The sequence below is a fragment of the Symphodus melops genome, assembly GCF_947650265.1.
Source record: "Symphodus melops genome assembly, chromosome: 11".
Taxonomy (NCBI): domain Eukaryota; kingdom Metazoa; phylum Chordata; class Actinopteri; order Labriformes; family Labridae; genus Symphodus; species Symphodus melops.
This window is the reverse complement of record NC_136701.1, coordinates 8,431,623-8,453,761: the sequence shown is the minus strand read 5'-3', so window position 1 is coordinate 8,453,761 and position 22,139 is coordinate 8,431,623. Positions and strand designations below refer to the sequence as shown.

General features: G+C 38.8%; 1 protein-coding gene across 1 annotated transcript; it reads right to left on the bottom strand.

The window, feature by feature from the left end:
• Positions 1 to 5,205: 5,205 nt before the first annotated feature.
• LOC306831183 (calpain-1 catalytic subunit-like) lies at positions 5,206 to 10,773 on the bottom strand. Its single transcript, XM_079355130.1, has 20 exons — positions 10,737 to 10,773; positions 10,391 to 10,643; positions 10,212 to 10,299; positions 9,958 to 10,073; positions 9,727 to 9,860; positions 9,426 to 9,618; positions 9,274 to 9,348; positions 9,089 to 9,174; positions 8,888 to 8,959; positions 8,546 to 8,703; positions 8,267 to 8,424; positions 8,039 to 8,050; positions 7,708 to 7,910; positions 7,125 to 7,213; positions 6,918 to 6,973; positions 6,706 to 6,774; positions 6,485 to 6,563; positions 6,261 to 6,374; positions 5,688 to 5,740; positions 5,206 to 5,374 (listed from the first exon to the last, which is right to left on the bottom strand). The coding sequence occupies exons 2-20, from the start codon at positions 10,619 to 10,621 to the stop codon at positions 5,348 to 5,350; spliced, it is 2,013 nt and encodes a 670-aa protein (XP_079211256.1). The 5' UTR covers positions 10,622 to 10,643; positions 10,737 to 10,773; the 3' UTR covers positions 5,206 to 5,347.
• Between the last annotated feature and the right edge of the window lie 11,366 nt (positions 10,774 to 22,139).

Sequence of the window (22,139 nt, the reverse complement as noted above, 5' to 3'; positions counted from 1 at the left end):
AAAATACAAGCGGTATATTTCTAAAAAAAAAAAAAAAAAAAAAAACCCTGTAAAATAGCTGTTAAAAAGTGATTGATAAGTCCTGAAGGCTTTCCTCAGAGGGTAAGCTTTGTCAGCTACACAAAGAAAAGAAAAGCACCTGTAGGCTTACCTGCAATTGAGTTTTGAGTTATCTCCGGACATTCTTTGTTGTGGATTTAAGATTTTCCCTCAAGGCTCATTCTCTCTTAACACGATGTAAACAGGCTTTGTTCTTTTATGGCTCGCTTGCCTACATTTTTTTGGGGGGTTTTACAATAATTTTTAAAAGCAGCGAAGAGCATTGACACCTGGCAGGAGTTATTAAAGGCATATGAAGTGTCTTTGAGGTTTCCTCGCTTGATCCCTGAAATTACTTGTTTTGTGCTACAATCCTTTCCTACAATTAATTAGCATGTAAAAGACAGTTTTGACACTATTTTGTTCTTTTGTGTTAACAGTGTTTGGATTGACCCAGCAGTGTGTGTGCAAGGCTCTGAGTCGTATGCCTCAACACCTGGGACAGTTGGGAACTTAAGTGTCTGTCACAGTTTTTCGAGAGGAAGTTCGCAAACGGAAAAGTTTTGGAACCCCTGCCCAAGGAGGCTAATGTTTTTGAGAATATATATACTTAGACTAAGATGCATGAAAAGAAAGAGACCTTTGTTAAAAATCAAAGAGCCAATGTAAAATGACATGGTGGATGAAGACAACCTTGTTTGTACGCACAGTGAATCTTGTGTATTTGATAGACACAAGATTCATCTATAGCATTGTATGACAAAACACAAGTTCTGCATACACAAACTTGTTACATTATAAGAGGTTTAAGATATCTGCCAGTTTTTAGTAGTAGAAGAGCTGATTTGAAAGATTGCTTTAATATCTGTTGATGCTCTTAAAAGAGCATCTTTCTTTTGCACATTACTAACTCTCTTTTTGTACCACCCATGAAATAGTGCAGGAACAGAAGAGATAGTCAGGACTGTAAGAAGCCCTGAGAAAAACTTGACCTCCTTACATGGTTTATATGTATCCAGAAGCAAGGGACTGGCTGAAAACATCATCCATCACACCCTGCAAGTTACAACTTAGCTCACACAGGAATAACAACCTCATCTCTAGAAGCACTTATTCTGGTTCCTACAACACCAGTACACTATAGTGCCCTCTGCTTGGCCCTGGATTGTATTAACATCCAACGCTTCCATCCAAAAACTTTATCTTTATACTTATCTATATGCATGTGTAAATAAACAGATATACATACCTTCCATGGCTTTTGTCCTTGTTTTGAAATATAGGGTTTTTTTCTGTTTAGATTGATGGTGGTCAACTCAGCAGGTGCACTTGCATTGTAGTGGCCAAAACAGTTTCAGTTTGGAGAGACAGGATATAAATTCAGAAACCATTCAAATTCAAACACATTTGGCAAATCAAAAACAAATACAACTACAGAAATGAACTGCAAAGCAATAACACATCCCTGCACCATTATTCATTTTGTTTCGGACTTTGAATGTTTTTAAATATTCAGCTTCTTTTCCATGATGGAAAGAGTTTCAACCAATCAATCAATCAAGCTTTATTTATATAGCCCCTTTTATACAAAGGAGCAGCATGTTTGTCTACCCATATGACAGCAACTGGAGATAGAATTCACAAACCTGGCAATAAACCGACCAGATCTGATTGTAAATTTCTTTGAGGATGCTTAACCTACGGTATTCGTACAAGTTTATTACTTTCTCAACTCATTACATTAGTCTGAATTCCTTTTCAGTCACATCACTCCAAAGTGACAGGTCTGCGCGTGCTACACAGTGTGTGAACTCATTGACATTTCCTATTTTCTTGTTTTACTGGCAGTCAGTTTTCAGCCAGGAGTATTTAATCAATTTAACCTGAATGCCTCAATTCCCGACAGCAAGGAAGCATTTGGCTGAGTTCAAATAATTTTGACATAGTTCTTCCAAGTCTTCAGTATCCTGCCTTTAAGTTGCTGAGTTCAAATCCATCAAATCCATTTTGATAGCAAAAATGAACTTGTTTACAGCCACGTACAGAAAACAATTTCGAACTGATCAGTTAAAGTTTTTATCCTGGCACACAGCGGTTAGATTTAATGATAACTCCCTTGTTTTGATTCAATGAAGGACATGATTCATAATTAAGGGTGTGACTGAGCTGACTGCAAGCGGTTGCATTGATTTGGACTGGATAAAAGAATAACAGACTTTTACACCACACAAATGACCAACAAACCTACATTTGAAAAAACTTACAACAATTATAGTAGGCTGTTATACCTGCACTAGTTTCAAAAATCAATAACAGTGTTTGCATGGGTACAAGTCAAGGGATCCAAAACATCTTTAATGTCCAAAGTGTTTACAATTTAAGTTGGTTCACCTAACTGTAAATGTCTGCTGCATGTACAGACGTCTGAGGAATGCAAGTGTTAAAACATATGGGAAGAATTTTACCATTTCAACAGTCAAAAAAAAAAAAGTATGTTTTCACGTTTCAATTGGTTGTCTATAATGACTTTCCACTGTAGTTTCAAATGATCAAAAACACTTTTCCCAGGCCTCAGGGATTCCTGTCATGTGGGCTTATAGGAAACATTTTCTTCAACAGGAAGGGAGTTATTAAGGCAGCACCTTCCTGAGCTTTAAAATCTGTGGAAAGAGGGGATTTTTTTTTAAACATAACTCAGCATTAAAGCAGTCTTTTAAGTAGAGTGTGGGCCAATGTCCATAGAAGGCGCTTTTCAAGGTGGCCCCTCAATTTCAGAGCACTTCTTACTAGTGCTCATTGTTGCTAGGTTACAAAAGGTACATTCGACTGCCCTTGGAAATGGCAGTTCAGAGTGATAGCTCTGTGTAAAAACAATGTAAATATTCCAAGTTTAGTATTAAGGCTGGTTCACACGGCAGGATTTTAACATTGTTGGCCGATTTCCCAAACCTTAGAGACCACACACATGGCGATAAATAATCAGAGGTTTTACAGTTTTGGTCGTACAGTGTGTGGTGTGCGGCCGTTCACACCACACACGAACCGATTTCACTTGCGAACATCCCCCCGATCAGACGGGAAATCTTGCAAAACCTCTCGAGATTAAACGTGATTCCAAAGTCAACAAACTGACGAAGAGGATGCAATAGACTGGTATAGTAATGACATATTTTTGTAGGCCAACCCAAAAAAACTTCCTGGTTTTAGGACTCAAAAAACTTCCTGGTTTTAGGACTCAAAACTACACTAGTCTATAGGGATCGTTTGTGCTGTTTTTATCTGAAAAACACGCTTTAAAAAGAGGCGTCGGTCAAAGGAGTGGAGACTACGGGAACATGAACTGTACTTGCTACATGTTGATATGGAGGTGAGTTGTTGTTGTTTTGCTGGCTGCCGGTGTTTCCACGCCACTACGTCACCTCGCTTTCTGATTGGCTACGCGTCACAGTCAACAGGCTCATGCTCGGGGGACACCACACATGATGAGAAATCGGGCCAAAACAATCCAACATCTTAAATATCCCCGATTTGAGATCGGAGCGGTCCCGACATTCTTCCGACCAGACGAGAGCGGTCTTAACACACCACGCACGGCAGGATGATTTTATAAGATTATTTTATGACGATCGAGTCCAATTAGTTTTTCCTCCGCCATTGTTATTGATGAAGCTGACATTAGAAGTCTTGTTTCTTTTTGATTATGATGGTTATTGAGGAAGAAGTGCTGATCCAAAAGTTAAACTGTGTTTGCCTGAGAGCACTGTGCTGAACAAGCCATCACTGGTAACTTGCCATTACTTAAAAACACGTGCGAGTTGTAGTAGCTAATTTGTGTGCATTTATGTATTGTATGTCAAGGGGTTTGGTTTATATGTTTATTCATTTACTTGATTTGGACACTTGGTGACAATTGATCATTTAGGTCAATTGGTCAGGCGGCATGGTTGAGTGGAATTTGGTGTTGGGAACATATGGTCCTTACCATAATGCAACGTATTTATAATAATATAATTTACACTTTATTAATCCCACGAGGGGAAATTCAGTTTACACTCTGTCTAACACACACATAGGCCGAGATACACACTCATGCACAAACAGGGTTCTAGTGACATGCATTAATGGAGAGGTCTCAGAGTGAGGGGGCTGCCCACAGCGAGCGCTCCAGAGCAGTTTTGGGGTTCGGTGCCTTGCTCAGGGGCACCTCGGCAGTGCTCAGGAAATGGACTGGCACCTCTCCAGTTACCAGACCAGTTTCCGGACTTGGTCCGTGCCGGGACTTGAACCGGCAACCCTCCGGTTCCCAACCCAAGTCCCTACAGACTGAGCTACTGCCGCCCAGACTGAGCTACTGCCGCCCATATATTAGTATTTACACTAATATAAACAAATAAACAACAACAAACATTAGAGTCTTAGCAATAAGAACTCATAATATGATCATCACAGTTTTAGCTTATGTTACAATCAACTGGAACTTCACAAATTATTTTTATTTTCATGTGTTAAGAACTTTACATACACCTATGCAAGTGACTAAAAGCAAGACATATGAAGCTTAGCGAAAGTTCAGTAAGGAAGACTTTAAGTGATCCACAATCAGGTTTCTCAGTCACCCCTTTTCACGCTATCTCATTTCCGCTGTCATTCTCGAGCTGTCAGTTTGGGCCGTCCGCAGGTTAATCAGCTGTCTGTCACCGGACCTCATCTAACCAATGGCGCAGGGTTCCTCCTTCGTTTTCAGCCTATCATCATTCAGCTCTCCTTTTAAATATGATCCTTTTTCTTCCCTAGTTCTTTCAAGCTGGCTTCGTGCGCCCCTCCACCTACCCATCACCGCCATCTTCAGGAGCAGAGGCAACTCCCATCAATCTTTCCCCATCCGGGCTCATCAAATCATCAGTCCTCCACCACCAGGGTCTGGACTCCATGGGGGGATCTATCCTAATGCCGAGCAGAACTTCATCACAAAAATCGTATCTCCACCCCATAGAGTCCAAGCGCCAAAACATTCTGTCAATCTCATTCTGTCCATCATTTTCATTGTAATAAATTCATTCTTAATATCACTTGTCTCTCCTGATTGAAATACTGATTGTTGATTAAAATGTGTGCAAAAAACAACATTACAGCTCATAGTTCAGATTGTAAACGTTTATTTTACTTGGATCATTTGATCAAAGAAACTTGTTTAAGTGTTGCTTTACAAGTTGTGCACAGGAAGACATCAAGTTGGGTTGAAACAGTGTTTGGTTGCAGGACTCTTCTCTTGTCTGTGTGTCTCCTGTGCTCCTGTGTCAGCTGGGCTCTAGTTGTACATGGTACTGTTGGACCACTGAAACAAAAGGAAGGCAGTTTGCTGAATTGGTAGCATTGTTCATATTTGTCTTTACATTAGGTGTGTAATGCAAATAAATGTATTAATGCAAGCACTTAAAGTTCAGTTCTTTAAAGGCTTAGGGTATTCATCAAAATATGTGTGCACAGAATATGATGTTCTGATGTAAATAGTGCAGTTCTGCAGTGTTTGTATGTTTCTTACATTTCCCAATTTTTTTTAAATACAGGACTAGTTTTATATTGCAGCAGACAATTTACATATTTCTGTCATATGTCACATGGACATTTGATTTAAAAAACAGACTGACCTCATCCCAGGTCAGGTGGATCACTCCATCTGAGGATTTGTCCTTGAAGACATCTGTAGGGTAATCAAAAAATGAAAGTCAGCTTGATAAATGAAAGAGAAGCTTAAAAACTCATTTTAAAATACAAATTTAATAAGCATGTAGAAGTGTTGCACTGTACAAATATACTGTACAAATATACCATTCACATGTGAGGGGTGCCATACCAGCCAATGAAATCTGATTGGACTGGATTATTGCCTTGTTGAGGCGCTTCTATTGCTGCACGCTGTAATAAGTGTTCTTTACATCTTAAAGTCATGTCAGTACTTTTAATAGTGACATTAAACATGACATTTTTTCTAGTCCTTAAAGAGATTGAAGCAGCATTGGTATTATTGGGCTAATTTAATGTTATTTGAAGTAATTTGTGGAAATATAAAGGTTGAATGAATAATATTCGTACTTCATGCCAACCCTTATAGGTCTGTGTCCCATTGGGTCAACTCAGTCAGAAATGTCTTCAGGTACAGCTACATTTAAGTCTTAAGTAAGATAAAAGCAACTCAATTTGTCGGTTGCTATGTTACTGACTTGAAGTCTTCTCAAGGCGCATCATGATAGTGATGAAGCTCTCCAAGTCGGTGGAGGAGTAGCCTGAATAGCGGAAAACGTACAGCTTCACCATCGCATCGTTGGTGTCCAATCCTGATACACACAGGAGGAGACAGTATTGCAGTTAGATCAGTGAACATCAAGCAGGATCATCTCTATTGAATGAAAGTTATTGTGACAGCTTCATTAATAAATAGTGTTACCTGAAGCCTGAATTGCTTTCTGGACCTCATAGTCAGACAGGCTTCCATTGTCATTCAAATCTGCACGATCAAAATGTTTCTACAAAAAATATTTAACCACATTCTTAAAACCACTTTAAATATACAGTCAGATATTTTTGATTACATCAACTATCATGAGCATCATCGGTACTGAATTGGTATGAATATGTACACTTATCATGCTCGATTTGTTTCATTACCTTGTATTCAGTAATCTTCTTCCAGAGGTTCCTAAATTCAGTGATGGTCATCCTCCTGTTACGGTCAACCTTTGCATGTTAAAGAATTTTATCACAAACTTGAACTTATCATCAGAATGTTGTGATTTTATATGGACATGGCGGTAGGGTCAATCAGAGAGTAAATTTAAGAAAAACAAGGTTTCGAATTTAAAATGTTCTTTATAGGATACATCCACCAGGGCAATCAGTCCCCTGCAGGTTTCATACTCAAAGCCCCATCTGGATCCTGTGAATTATTAAAACACAAAAACTCAGCTAATTATATGACTATATATAACTATATATATATAAATATATATATATATATATATATATATATATATATATATATATAAAATTATATAACATTGCAGTTTGCATGATAAAAGTCAACTCACCATTAGGGAATTGGTCTTTCAGTAGTTTGCGGAGCTGAAAGGCACTCAGCTCACCGTTCTGAAAACGGAAACAACAAAACGATTTTGAACTGAAAACGCAAGGAACAATGAACAGGAGAGAGGAAGACAGTTCAAAGATGAGTAAAACCACAAACAACTGACGCACCTGATCAGCAAAGCGCTTGAAAAGGGCATGGACAGAATCCTTGGTATCGTCCTCATCTCTCTTTCCAGGTATCTATAAATAAGAAGTTAATGGATCAGATGTCTTACATTCCTCTAAATGACAGGAAAAGTTTTCACTGTATTATTTTTTTACTTCAGGAAGGATCAAGTTCTCGTCCTCTTTGTGGTCGGTTGATTCGTCTTCATGGTCATGATCATGATCATCATCATCATGATCATCATGGGGACTGAATGCAGAGAAGAATATGTGAACAGTTAGTTATTATTGTGCATCCTCCTTTTTCTGGAGGAGCTAACCAAGCGACTTGATATATATTTGTCTTCATAAAAGCTATCTATAATTCTGATGAGTTATTAAGCATTGAGTAACTGTCAGAAAGTTTTAGTTAGTCCTTACGTGATCTTAGCATCAGACTTAGTGAAGACGGAGAGAGCAAACTCTGCATCCATGTAGGGCTTCATGGTGGAGGGGATGATCACATACTCTCCAGGCACCAGGCTGTGCTCTTCAACAAGTTCCCTGTTGTAGGTGTAAGACTGTGTCTGTTTCATGGGCCTGTTTCTGTCGAAGAAGGAGCGTGGCAGGCGTCCTGATCGTGTCTGTAAAGAATATGAATCTCATTTCATGGAATAAAATGTTATCCTGAGAATCTTGTCATCATTATTCTGTTTATTTAAATGTGAAGTTTGTTTGTTGTGCACAGAAGGGGTGTGAGGTTTGCACTTACCCCTTCTGGAATCTGTTGAATGAGAAACAAGTAGAACAAATTAATTACATTTTTTTATTCTATCCCATATTCCCAAAACCCAGATTGATCATAATGTCCATGAATCAAAAAAATATTTAGTTCCACACATAATACACATCTTCTATATCTTTAAAAATGTTAAAAGTAACTTCATAGCAATTTGTATGAGGAGAGTCTGGGAAATCTGCCCAAATTCAGAATACAAACCTTGTAGACGGTGACTCCAATGGGGTAGGATCTCTGCTGTTTGCGATTCTGTGCCTTAGGTTTCTGCATCAGAGAAATCAGGATGTTCTTGTCTTCTTTCTCTGTCAGATCGATTTTAGTCACCTCAATGCGGTACTGAGGATTTGTGTAAAAGGAAGCTACAGGAGATGAGACACATGAATGTAAATGAATCTTGATTTAATTAGTGGGGTTTTCTGATAATGAAAATTGAAAAGATGAAACAGACATGTTGTCATTAAAAGAATGAATTATGCTCACAGTTTGACCAGCTTCCGCCTGCACTTTTGCCTGAGACCCAGTTGCCCTCGTAAACCATGCACTGCCACTGGCAGGTGAGGTCTCCATCAATAAAGTTAGGGTTCTCACAGCAGATGAACAGCATAAGGAAGTAATGACAGAAGTCTTCCAATTCCATCCTGACAGATAAATATAGAAAGACAACAAAAAATGAGAGAATGTCAGAAAATTATTTAAATATCAATTGGAGTCAAAATTCTGCAGTCCATCGTTGGAGGAGGCCTGTTGATTACATTTGGTACACATTACAGTTTGGCAAAATATGCTTTTTTTCACACGGTAACTTTGAGTAATCTTGTTTACCAGAACTCTCCATCATCCCGGTCAAAACACTTTTCCCGATCTTCTGCAGTGACTCCATTCCACTTCTCTGACCTGAGCACAGCAGGGAACAAAAATAAAAAAGAGTTTTCTTTGTTTGCTTCACATAACACAAGTCTGAAGATGTGTTGCATTATAAGCTACTTTTTTAAACAACATGTAGATGAAAGTTTAATTATTAACTTATCGCTCCAGTCTCCGGTCCACTCCGTTCGGCCCCAAGGATTCATGACTCGCACCAGCTGCACTTTGGAGCCGTAATACTGGACCTACAGATGCAATTATACATTAGCAAATTTTCCCATACTAAACTCGAATTAAATCTTATTTGATCCATCACCTTTGAAGCACATTTTTTGTGTTTTTACCTCTGTTACTGCTGTGACAGAATAGGCATGAGCATCCACCAACCCAGTGTTTGCTACGGTGTTCACCAATCTACCCTGAAACAAACAAAAAATAATTAAACATCTCCTAAGATTAGCTAATTGGATTTAACTTCTAAAAAAGTGTCTCTTACTCCTTTCTGGGCAGTCCCACAGCAAATCATTGAGTTGCAGCCAGTGGCATTGTTGAGTGACTTCCACAGCTTCTCATCATGGCCAGCGCCATGGACCTCCCTGAGTTCGTACATCATGCTCACGCCTCCACTGAAATCCTTGCAGGCCTCTGATGGCAGGCCAGCGTTCATGTCTGTGTATGTACCGCACACTCTGCAGGAGACAATAAAAAGTATGTTTGCAAAGGTTGCCCCTGTGAATGGTTTAGACAACTTTGCTGCCTAATGTTCAAAGTGAAGATGAATGAGTTTGTTTTCTTACTTGGCGTATGCTTTCTCCAGCAGAGGAACCCAGAACTCGTTGCCACCCTTAGAGCGGACAGATAGCAATTGGTTGTCGATCACAGGCAAGTGGTCATCAATGACAACGTCCACCCAATGGCCGAACCTCCAGAACTGAAACATACAGGACAGGAGAATATTATGTTAGGAGATTAATACAATGCACTTTTGAGATGCATTGTGAAAGCATTGGCTCTTGTTGATCCTTTACCCTGAAGTGAAAGATCCCTGCATGGTCCTTGAAGGACTGGTCCATAGGCACAACCTGCACCATCAGGCTTTTATGGAAAGTCAGGGCAGAAATGGCAGCCAGAAACCAGCAGTTACCTGAAAGCAACAAACGCTTACTTACTTACTATACTTTATACTATACAACATATACTATATATATATATTGACACATTGGTACACAATTCAATTGAGTTTTGTTTTCTTGAGATTTGTGTTTGTGTTGCCCACACTTACCCACACTGCCTTGACCAAAATCAAAGCGTGAGGCTCCTTTGTTACAGAAAACAGGCTCACCACTGACACCTTGTCTTTTCAAGATGTCCTGTTCAAAACGGTGAAGGAAATTAACTTATATTCTACCTATTGAAAAAACAGTGTATCATTTTCTGAAAAACTGATTTAATGGTACTTACTGAAGGACGGAGCCACTCCACTTGCGCTTCACGCCAGCTGGGCATTTCGGGCAGGTCTCCCAAGGAGCTGTTGTTTGGTGGGAAGGTGCTGTCCACAAACAGGGCTCCTCTGCGGACATACCTGTCCTTCAACTGGGCAAAGTCCTGGTTGTTGTACTTGGCAGGGTTGGAGCTGCTTCCCTCGCTGCCATCTTGGTAGCGCAGGTTGATGATAGAGGTGCATCCAGGCATGTTGACAAGAGCTTTAGACAGACTGAGGAACAAGAAGTAAGACACAATGAAAAAATCTGAATCTCATTTGATATGCAAAAGCTTTTAAAGCTTCAGAAATGATGATGATTATTACCTGCAAACCAACTTCTGCTTCCCTACAAGAGAAGAGACTTAGAAGTGTCTAATCTGAGTTTTGCAGCAGACTGTCTCGTCCTTATATACACACTGTGTTACATAATTCCATGGTCAGACCCTCCCCCAGGAAGGTATGGAGAGGGAAAAAATTACACTTGATGACAGATTTCAGCCCTAAAAAACTGGTTCACAGGTGTAAATCATTCCCGCCAGTTAAGTGTTACCTGACTTTCTCACTGTTACTGAAATTCAGCATTAAATGAAGAGAAAATACACACAGCAAAACAAAGATTCCTGCATTTAAGTGCACAAGAAGAGACCTTTTTTATTGGTGCAGGATATTGTCATCAATTATTCCTCTATAGTGTATTGAAAAAAGAATTCTGTGATTTATTTTTTTCTTTACTCCAATTTGGGTAATTAGTGAATATTACCCTTCGGCTAATGTCCGTCTGAGAATTGTCACGCTCATGACATCTAAAAGAGAAAAAAAAACATGTCAGTGTCAAAGCTGAGTTTAAGAAGCAAGAATGAAGGCATTCATGAAGTTAAAAGAAGAAAGATAGACATGCCTTTAAAAAGAAAATTAAAAGAAGGTGTGAAATGCCCACACAATAAAGGTAACAACTTTACCATACATATTGTTTACAACCCAAATAGCCCTGGGAAAAACAGAGGGAAAAAACAAAACTGAGAATTGTCACCTGTATTACTGGGAATATTACTGCAGTTATACAGTATAATGTTTTGATGCATCTTTTATGGCACAAACATACCAAATAAACAACAAATCTTCATAAACTATAGGAAATGTTTGAAAATGTCAGTAATCTGCAAGATTTACTACCCTGTTTTAGGTCTATATATTCCTTTAAAATGTCCTCTTTGAAAAAAATACGTTGTCTAATATTACATTTCTATTCTGTACTGTACTATAAGAACACCAGTAAAAGCTTTAATGGTACCCCGCCATGGTAATCCCAAATGCCTTTATTGTTGTAATAATTACAGGTCTTTTGCAAACCACTTGCCATGTTGATTATGAAGAAGCAATTGAAGCAAAGTGGACTGTTAAGCTGTATGTGAACGGATAAGTACCAATGTGACTGTGTGTGTCAACCAGCTGCAAGAACAACCAGACAGAACTCTCGCAACAGGGTTTTCTTTTGTTCCTCTCAGGTTTACATCTGCCCCTGGCAAAATGTGCCGAGACAAGATATATATCCCTGAAGCATTCAGAAAAGGGTCTCATAACTTGCATTTAGTGCTGTAGTAGTGTATGCAAATTCTCCAATGGAATTCTTACAAAAGTAGTGGGGGGGCCTTTGTCATGTGTACCTGTTTATTTGATGATGTTGAGACACACTCTTTTGCAAGATCGAGTTCACCATGTAATGATACTTTCCTTTTTTAGATACTTTCCTTTTTTCTTTTCTTTTTCTTAACAAATGAAGTGGAGAATAGATAAATAGTGAGCTGCTGTATGTATACAACAGTTTTTTTTAGTCTCTGTTGTTTATAGTGTGTTGTATTGCCTATGTCATGCCTTGCCCCAGAATTACCAACTGTTTACCACAGAAGCTAATGGGTATCTTAATAAACAAATATACAAGGTAAAGAAAAGCCCTTCTATGGCAATATAAACTGCTCAAAAAAATAAAGGGAACACTAAAATAACACATCCTAGAACGTGTGAGGTATTCTAATTAAATCCTTTGTTCTTTACATATAGTTGAATGTGCTGACAACAAAATCACACAAAAATGGAAATCAAATTTATTAACCAATGGACGTCTAGATTTGGAGTAACACTCAAAATTAAAGTGGAAAAACTCGACAGGCAGATCCAACTTTGATGTAATATCCTTAAAACAAATCGAATGAGGCTCAGTAGTGTGTGTAGCCTCCAGTGGTGCTTCCTCAGTGGACAGTTTGATTTCACAGAAGTGTGATTGACTTGGAATTACATTGTGTTGTTTAAGTGTTTCCTTTCCTTTTGAGCAGTGAATAACACTAAACACAACATAAAATATGGTACTAAACAGCACTAAAAGTGGTTCTTTGTCTCGTAATCCTACAGGAACATCTTTTGGTGCTATATAGAACCTATATTTAAAGGTTCTATATCGTACCTATAATAAAAGGTGCTATATAGAACCTTTGTGAAATGGTGATGTAAATTTGTTGGGCTAGTGGCCGTTAAACCCTATGCCATCATTGAATAACAAATACGTTTCTAAATGACTTTTTGAATAAGGAATAACAGTAGTAGTAATACATTGGCTTTCTAAAACAATTATATTTATTTTTTCAGCAAATAAATTAAATGCTGACAAGTTGGGGGGAAAACATAAGTATGTGTGTGTGTGTGTGTGTGTGTGTGTGTGTGTGTGTGTGTGTGTGTGTGTATATATATACTCAACAAAAATATAAACGCAACACTTTTGTTTTTGCTCCCATTTGTCATGAGATGGACTCAAAGATCTAAAATTCATTCCAGATACACAATATTACCATTTCTCTCAAACATTGTTCACAAATCTGTCTAAATGTGTGATAGTGAGCACTTTTGCTTTGCTGAGATAATCCATCCCACCTCACAGGTGTGCCACATCAAGATGCTCATCAGACACCATGATTAGTGCACAGGTGTACCTTATACTGCCCACAATAAAAGGCCACTCTGAAATGTGCAGTTTTGTCTCACAGCAAAATGCCACAGATGGCGCAAGCATTGAGGGAGCGTGCAATTGGCATGCTGACAGCAGGAATGTCAACCAGATCTGTTGCTCGGGCATTGAATGTTCATTTCTCCACCATAAGCCGTCTCCAAAGGCGTTTCAGAGAATATGGCAGTACATCCAACCGGCCTCACAACCGCAGACCACGTGTAACCACACCAGCCCAGGACCTCCACATCCAGCAGGTTCACCTCCAAGATCGTCTGAGACCAGCTACTCAGACAGCTGCTGAAACAATTGGTTTGCATAACCAAAGAATTTCTGCACAAACTGTCAGAAACCGTCTCAGGGAAGCTCAACTGCATGCTCGTCGTCCTCATCGGGGTCTTAACCTGACTCCAGATCGTCGCCGTAACAGACTTGAGTGGGCAAATGCTCACATTCGATGGCGTCTGGCACGTTGGAGAGGTGTTCTCTTCACGGATGAATCTCGGTTTACATTGTTCAGGGCAGATGGCAGACAGCGTGTGTGGCGTCGTGTGGGTGAGCGCTTTGCTGATGTCAATGTTGTGGATCGAGTGGCCCATGGTGGTGGTGGGGTTATGGTATGGGCAGGCATCTGTTATGGACGAAGAACACAGGTGCATTTTATTGATGGCATTTTGAATGCACAGAGATACCGTGATGAGATCCTGAGGCCCATTGTTGTGCCATACATCCATGAACATCACCTCATGTTTCAGCAAGATAATGCACGGCCCCATGTTGCAAGGATCTGTACACAATTCTTGGAAGCTGAAAATGTCCCAGTTCTTGCATGGCCAGCATACTCACCGGACATGTCACCCATTGAGCATGTTTGGGATGTGCTTGACCGGCGTATACGACAGCGCGTACCAGTTCCCACTAATATCCAGCAACTTCGCACAGCCATTGAAGAGGAGTGGACCAACATTCCACAGGCCACAATTGACAATCTGATAAACTCTATGCGAAGAAGATGTGTTGCACTGCATGAGGCAAATGGTGGTCACACCAGATACTGACTGGTTCTGAGTCCCCAGACCCTCAATAAAGCAAAAACTGCACATTTCAGGGTGGCCTTTTATTGTGGACAGTCTAAGGTACACCTATGCACTAATCATGGTGTCTGATGAGCATCTTGATGTGGCACACCTGTGAGGTGGGATGGATTGTCTCAGCAAAGCAAAAGTGCTCACTATCACACATTTAGACAGATTTATGAACAATGTTTGAGAGAAATGGTAATATTGTGTATCTGGAATGAATTTTAGATCTTTGAGTCCATCTCATGACAAATGGGAGCAAAAACAAAAGTGTTGCGTTTATATTTTTGTTGAGTGTAGATAGATCGCTTTGCGATGAGATGTAAAGTATCAATACTTTTAGCATTCTGTTTTGAAAAACTTTACCTAAACTTTTCATCAATATGCCTTTAAATCACAGTTATTTAAATAATCACCAGTAATGCACAGTCCCCTAACAGTACAACAGCTGCTCAGAAATGATTGTGATGGACATGTCTGTGCAGATAATGGTGGGATGAAGATTTATTATGTAACAGTGTAACTGGGTTAAAGATTCCCACCATTCTCACAGTTTGAGTCTGATTCTCAACAGACTCAATTTATATCTATAGATATGTATATAGATACACACAGAGTGAGGTACTGCTACTCTCTTTGTCTAATATTATATCATCTACTAATATCATCAAGTGTCTTATAGTTATGTGTAAACAAGAAAACAATTATGAATAGGTCAAAGAAAGGTAAAAGTAACAGTTTAGTTTATTGTCAGCCTTTAAGAGCATATTTTAACACAACTACCTTTGTTAGAAACAAAATAGATTAAAATAGTTTGAAGGTAAATACAAAGAGAGTGAACCTAATGGTTGTAAGCTAGCTATTGAATTCACACACAATTATCCCACAGTTTAAATGGGAGGCTAAACTGGTTTAGACTGGTTTGAAATGTGAGATTTAAGAAAATAATTATTTTCCTCATACATGCTGATACAGTATAGTGATCTCTATTGATTTCAAATAAAAAAAGAGTACTACATAATAAACTTGAACATTGACCAAAGCATGAACAATATTTTACATTTACTTGAAACAGCTTTCCACTGCATGTGACTTGCGGTAAAATATGCAGAGAACGAGACAGTTCTGTTTGAAGATACCATTTAATAGCAGCAACAATAATACATCAATTTATATTGTGCTTTTAATCAAAATGCTGAACATAGCTCATTAAAAACACAATTTATTTGTCACAATACAGAAGTATAGAAATAATTTACACTGAAATGTATTTTATTGATTCTTTTTGTGCTTAATCCACAGCAACAAATTCATTAAAAAAGGGTTTAACAGTATTTTAGTTGCTCTATAAAAACTTCTCTCTAAATCACAAAAGCATAAAATAATACTCAGGTAATTTGCTTAATGTAAACACATACCGTAAATTCCGGACTATAAGCCGCTACTTTTTTCTCACACTTCGAGCACTGCGGCTTCTACTCCGGTGCGGCTAATGCATGGATTTTTTATGGGGGACAATGAGCTTCTGCCGCAAAAACATTTGACTTCGTCACGTCGGATCTTAATATCAGTCATTTTGCGCTTCATGCACGCACCCTCATGATGGAAAACACACGGATAAATACATATGATGCAGCTTTCAAGTTAAAGGCGATCGATCTGACTGTCAAAGAAGCTAACAGAGCTGCTGCACGTTAAGATGACACTGACAGCGACAACAGAGACTGAGGAAGTGAGTAATGAAGTCATTCTGAGGCAGTGAATGGATGGACTTTTTCTTGTGAAATATATTACGGTCATCTTTTTCATCAGCCGTGTTACAGACACCGTCGGCTAGGCTTCGTATTGTAACGGTTCATGTTGTAAAGTCAGTAGTTGATAATGTGTTCATAATTCCGATTATGTGGAGAGTCAGTGAATGCACCAGCGAGAACGTGTTGAGTGGCTGTATGAGAGAACGCTGGGGGAGAGAGTTGGATTGTTACGGCAAGTTATGTGTTGCTCTCTGCTGTAAACGGCGTGGTCACGGCCGACAGTGATCGGGTTATTAAGTTATTATTTGAACGCTCTCGTCGTCCTTTAACGTCCGTACGGACGCTACAGTATTTGCGGATGTTACCGGTAGCCTACGTCTGTGTAAATAGCTCTTGTTATAGCGTGGACACCTGCGGCTTATAATCAAGTGCGGCTTATATATGTACAAATACATTTATTTACTTATTTTTAGCCGGTGCGGCTTATATCCAGGTGCGCTCAATAGTACGGAATTTACGGTAACTTTCAATCTAACGTGCCTCAGAGTGAACAGTGCTGATATAATGACAGCCAGACAGGTTGATTCCAAGGGACTTGTTTTTAGACAGGCTGTCAAGAACAGGTTTGTTAACTACTGTGGCTGCAGGAGTATTATTACGAACCTCCTTATGCATGTGCATTTCCCATGCGTCAGTTATTCTCTGAAGACATCTCTAATCACACTCTTGGAAGAACAAGACGTGCTGTTTTACAATCTGTCACAGCGAATGAAGGGCAGTCAAACAGGCATAACTTGACAAAAGTGTGTTCTCATTTCTGCTGAAATAGAAAATCTGTGATTATTTAAAATATCTTAATGACTTATTTGACATCAAGTCTAACAATTGAACCCTTCTTAAGTTCCACCTCCTACTTGGTGGTTTGATCTGTGAAATTCAGTTTTAGCGATGATGTCGCTAGAAGATTCTTAAACACTGATGCAACAAAATAAACATTTATATATAGCATTGCCAATTTGTCATTTAATAACAGCTGTTTTTTCTTATCTGTGCAAAGGGAGCTATGATGTGTTTCATTAAAAGGATTTTCCACACATCCATACACAGGAAGAAGAGGACTTAAATCAATGAATAAAATGTTTTTGTATTTTTCTGGACCTATTTTTTTGTCACAACTATTAAACACACACTTTTCTGAATTGTAATGGTAAAGATAACTTATCTATATTATTAAATTATTATTAAACTCTCTATAGTTTAATAATTTAGTATTTAAGTATCTTTAATGTTTTTAGTTACTATACTTGCATCACAGTAGGCTCCTTTCCTGATATAGAGGGAAGTAGTCAAATACAAAACCATTCCATTTTGTAAGTCTAAAAAAGGCCAGAGGACAAATGCCTCTGGCTGTACTGTTATATGTCATCTCGGCTCCAACTCATGTAGTTCCTCTGACATAATGTCTCATTGTAGGATTAATTTAACTGACAAGTCATTCAAAAAGTGAAAATTTAGTTCATTACAAAATTGTCAATAATAGGTATTTATTTCTGCACTGACTTTACCTGGCTTGTTAGTTCATTCCAGGTTTCTATTAATGTATTGTGTTTCTTGTGTAGGATCCAACCCCTTCTCCATTAATTCATACATTGTTTATTGATCTAAGTTTAAAGAATGTACATTTTTATTTCAACTGTTTTTTATTGATTTTTTTTGTCAATTATAAACAACACAACACATCAATGTGGCAATAACAGAACACAGGCATCCAAGATAAGGCGTATAAGGGAATGGTGCAATGTGCCTAACGGGAGATCAATCTCCATCCAAAGCAAAAACAGACAACCACTGCCAAAAGACAACTACAAATAAAGGCACAAAGAAAAAATAATAAACAGGTCAATAAAAACAACACAAAGAAAAAGAAAGGGAGAAACCAATACAACAAATAAATAAATACAACTTAAAATAACAAAAACAAAAACAAAGAAAACCCATAAAAACAAATTAAAAACAAAAAGCAACTGAAAAGAAAAGGGGGGGGGGGGGGGCACCTACATGAGGACTTTAATCAGTCACATTTGCACTAGTGTAGAATGAGCCGTTGAGCCAGAAGGGAGGCAAAGGCAAGAGAACCCGACTAACAGTTCGAGAAGGACACCCCACTGGGAGCAAGACCAAATATAGCTGTGATAGGATTAGGTCGTCTCTTACGCGAATACATAAGAGAAAGAGTATCAAACACAGATGACCAGAACGGAGCAATCGACCGACAAGAAAAAAATGTGAGAGAGAGTGGGACAAATGACATCTCCGGCAGGTGGGCTCAGAACCAGGGTACAGTTTAGCAATCTTGCTTCTACACAGATGTAACCTATGGAACACCTTGAATTGGATAGGCAAGAAATGCCCTGGACTATGTTATACAGCCTAGAAACACCCACCCCCCCTCCCCCCCAAAAAAGAGGGGTCCAGGTCAAGACAGTCCTCCGACCACCCCCTTAATGGAGCTGATGAAAATGAGGGGACATGCTTCTGGACAAAATCATGGATTTGTAAATATCTAAAATAGCAAGTCCTCTGCAATCCATATACACTAACCAGATCCTCAAAGGATAAAAATACATCCCTCTGAAAAGAATTGGCCACACTCTTCAGGCCCCTCGAAAACCACAGTTGAAAAACCGAGTCCAGCAGGGCAGGCTTAAAGGTTGAATTATGGACTACAGGGAGAACCGGGATAGTTTGCGTAAATACAAAATGTAGTCTAATTTGTGACCAGATCCGAAGCGAGCTGCCAACCACTGGGCTTTAGAGTAATATTTTTTTCTCAGCGGCAGGGGAGCACACAAGGGACAAGTCCATCGGTTTGCAAGAAAACGCCTCCATGCTGGATCAAATCGGTGAAAGAATGTACGTTTTTGTATAAAATATACATTTTACAATGTGGTTGTAACTAATTCCTATATACTGACAGTATAAAACATTAATCTTTGTATGCAAGCAGTTCACTTCCCTGCAGAGAAATGGGAAATGACCTCATTCAGCAAAATGCTTATGTTAGTGTTAAACTGGAGGCAGCTATGAAGTACATATTTTAACGAGCCTGCTTATGAACATGTAGAAGCGTCCTTATGTGGTTGCATGATTCAAACCTGCAGGGACACGCTCATAAAATCTCTGCTTCAGGGTGAAACAATGGGCTCACAATAACCAGTCATTTTTGTTAACTGAAGGGTTGTTGTTATTGGGGGGCAACACTAGTTTCAGTAATAATTTATTTATCCTGATTATCCTATTTATATAAAATTGTAAACAATAATTTGAACATAACCCCAAGAGCTTTAACTAACAGTTACTGATCCACCATGACATTTCTCCGCAGCCTGACAAGAATAATCAGTTTTTTAAAAAACTGTTGTGCCTCGTGTTACTTCACTCCATCTCATATTTTGCCTTGAAGTAGATTGTCATGGTAACGCTTTGAGGGCTTGTTGGGCTCCTCTACGCAGGAAATGATCAAGTATTCCCCCAGCTCGAAGCTGTGGAACTCGATCAGCTCCCGGTTCTCGCTGAACTCACTGACTTTTAGAGGTTCCTGATCCTGGGAAAAGGAAGTCGTCCTTTGGGTGTCTACAGGAAATTTTAAAAGAAACATGTTTTTACTTATGTGTCAAGGCTCTTGTGCCTTGAATCTCTTGATGACATAAGCAGTATATTCTTATTTATTTAACAGTTCAGATGTTTATTCAATCTCAGTAGCATAGTGCTCATGAGGCTAATGTGGGTTCTTCGTGGTAAATATTAAACTGTTTTTGCTTAATCCACAGCAACAAATTCATATAGAAAGGGTTTAACAGTATTTGAGTTGCTCTATAAAAACTTCTACAGCTTCCTAGATTTCAGCAGCATATCTTTTTTTTTGTGATCAAATTTTTACTTTATTTAGTAACAAATCAGAGGCACATGTACTTTGCAAGAATAATACAGGGGAAAGAAATAGATTGCAACACATGCCTGTGCGGATAGCAATGCTCAATGTCATACATTGAAAACAAGGGAGAAAAGAAATTCACAAATTGAGCAACAACACAAGAAAAAGTTTTGTACAACTTAAGACAAACCAATAATAAACAATAAACAATAATAAATCAAAAACCCCAACCCACCCATTCCCTGGACCAAAGATCTCTTTCCTTTACTGTGGATCAGACCTGAAGCGCACTGAGAGTAATTAAAAGTGTGTCCCAGGCCTTGATGGCTGCTTCTTTGGCACCGTGGATTCTGGCTGTCGACAGCTCCAGATAAGCAATGTCCATATATGTCAGTACCCATATCCGGAAAGATAGTGAGTGTGTGTTTCCAACGTGTGGCTACAAGCTTTGTCCCAGCTGTCAGTCCCGCCAGCAGTGCCCTTTTGTTAACAAAAGACAGACAGAGAGCTCGACATTGAACAACTTTGAAAGATTTGATGCTCCAGAATTCAGCCACAGGGGGAAACTCCCAGAACATGTGAAAGAAACTGCCTTTCACTTTTGAGGGGCAAAAAGTACAGATAGCTATACTTGAAGATTTGTACCGAGTTCTAATTAGTAATGTGTTAGTAGGAGGAGATTTAAAAAAGTGTTCTTAAGCTTCATTTAGTTTTTTATTTAGCAAACCTCCAAAACCACTTAATTACAGCTGTTTAAACTGCATTATACAGCCAAGATGCACTTGTCTCTTTCCCTGCCTGAAATCAAGAACAAGTTACCAAGAACTACAATAGTCTTTCATCATTTATCTAATCCATAGGGTGGTCCTCCCCCCGTCCCGCAAAAACCAAGACCATGGTTTATGGTCAATCTTTGTTATGGCTATTTATTTGAATGGTTAATCTGTCCCGCTAACATTGTTATGCTAAATTAGAATGAATCACAGTAAATGTATTGAGTTCTTTTTTTATTTTATTTTTTTAATTAAATTATGTGGCCTTACCTGGCCGACCTGCAGTACCTTTCAAGTCCACCAGAGGGCCACAGCGCACACTTAAGGAATCACTTAGAGTACAAGAATTTGAACTTCTCATACACCGTCATCAATAGCAGCCAGTGGCATTGCCCAACATATTTTTCACAACAATGTTATCGTTATTTATTAAGTAAATATACATTATCTGCTTAAATTCTGATCTGCAACACAAAAAATAAACTTTCAGTCAGTAATGCTTCCATCCCCCTTCTGAGTAGGTTATAAAATGGGCGTGGCATTTAATTTTAAATTGAATTAAGTCTGACTCTCTTTTCCTTCTTCTGTTGATATGTGAAATATTTCACTCTTGCCTTGTCAACAGCCAACACATGATTTATTTTTGTGACTCATCATTGAGCACTAGGCCTTGACCTTACATACAGCAGAACATTTTGGCATTGGATTATTTAAAATAGCTTTACCAGAACGCTCCATAACGCTCTTTCTGGCACTGGTTCATGTCCTGTTGTCCTGACTGTGTTCTTCAAGTCTGGCCTTCAGGTTAGCTCCAGCTGGGTCTCAAGTGCTTTAACAGTCAGGCTTTGTAACACAACTTTATATGAATTGTGCAGATAACCGATGGCTAACTGAATATAAGCTTAATTGGTTTCTTAAGTACGATCAAGTTTTTGTTTTTTTAACTTATTTCTATTTAGGTTTTATTTGTAATTTACCTTGTACAACTTCAAATGTGAGTTTACCCAAGCAGTTATTAACAAAAAACGTAAATGTGTACATCGAGGCATGTTGAAGTCACATTTTTGTTATTAGAAAATGTTGACATCTCACCCTCTGCAAGGGGGGGACCAAAAAAAACCCACATCCAGACTCTGTCCTTCTGTGTTCATGTTCTGATACACCATACTTTGTAACATCAGGGTCAGATATT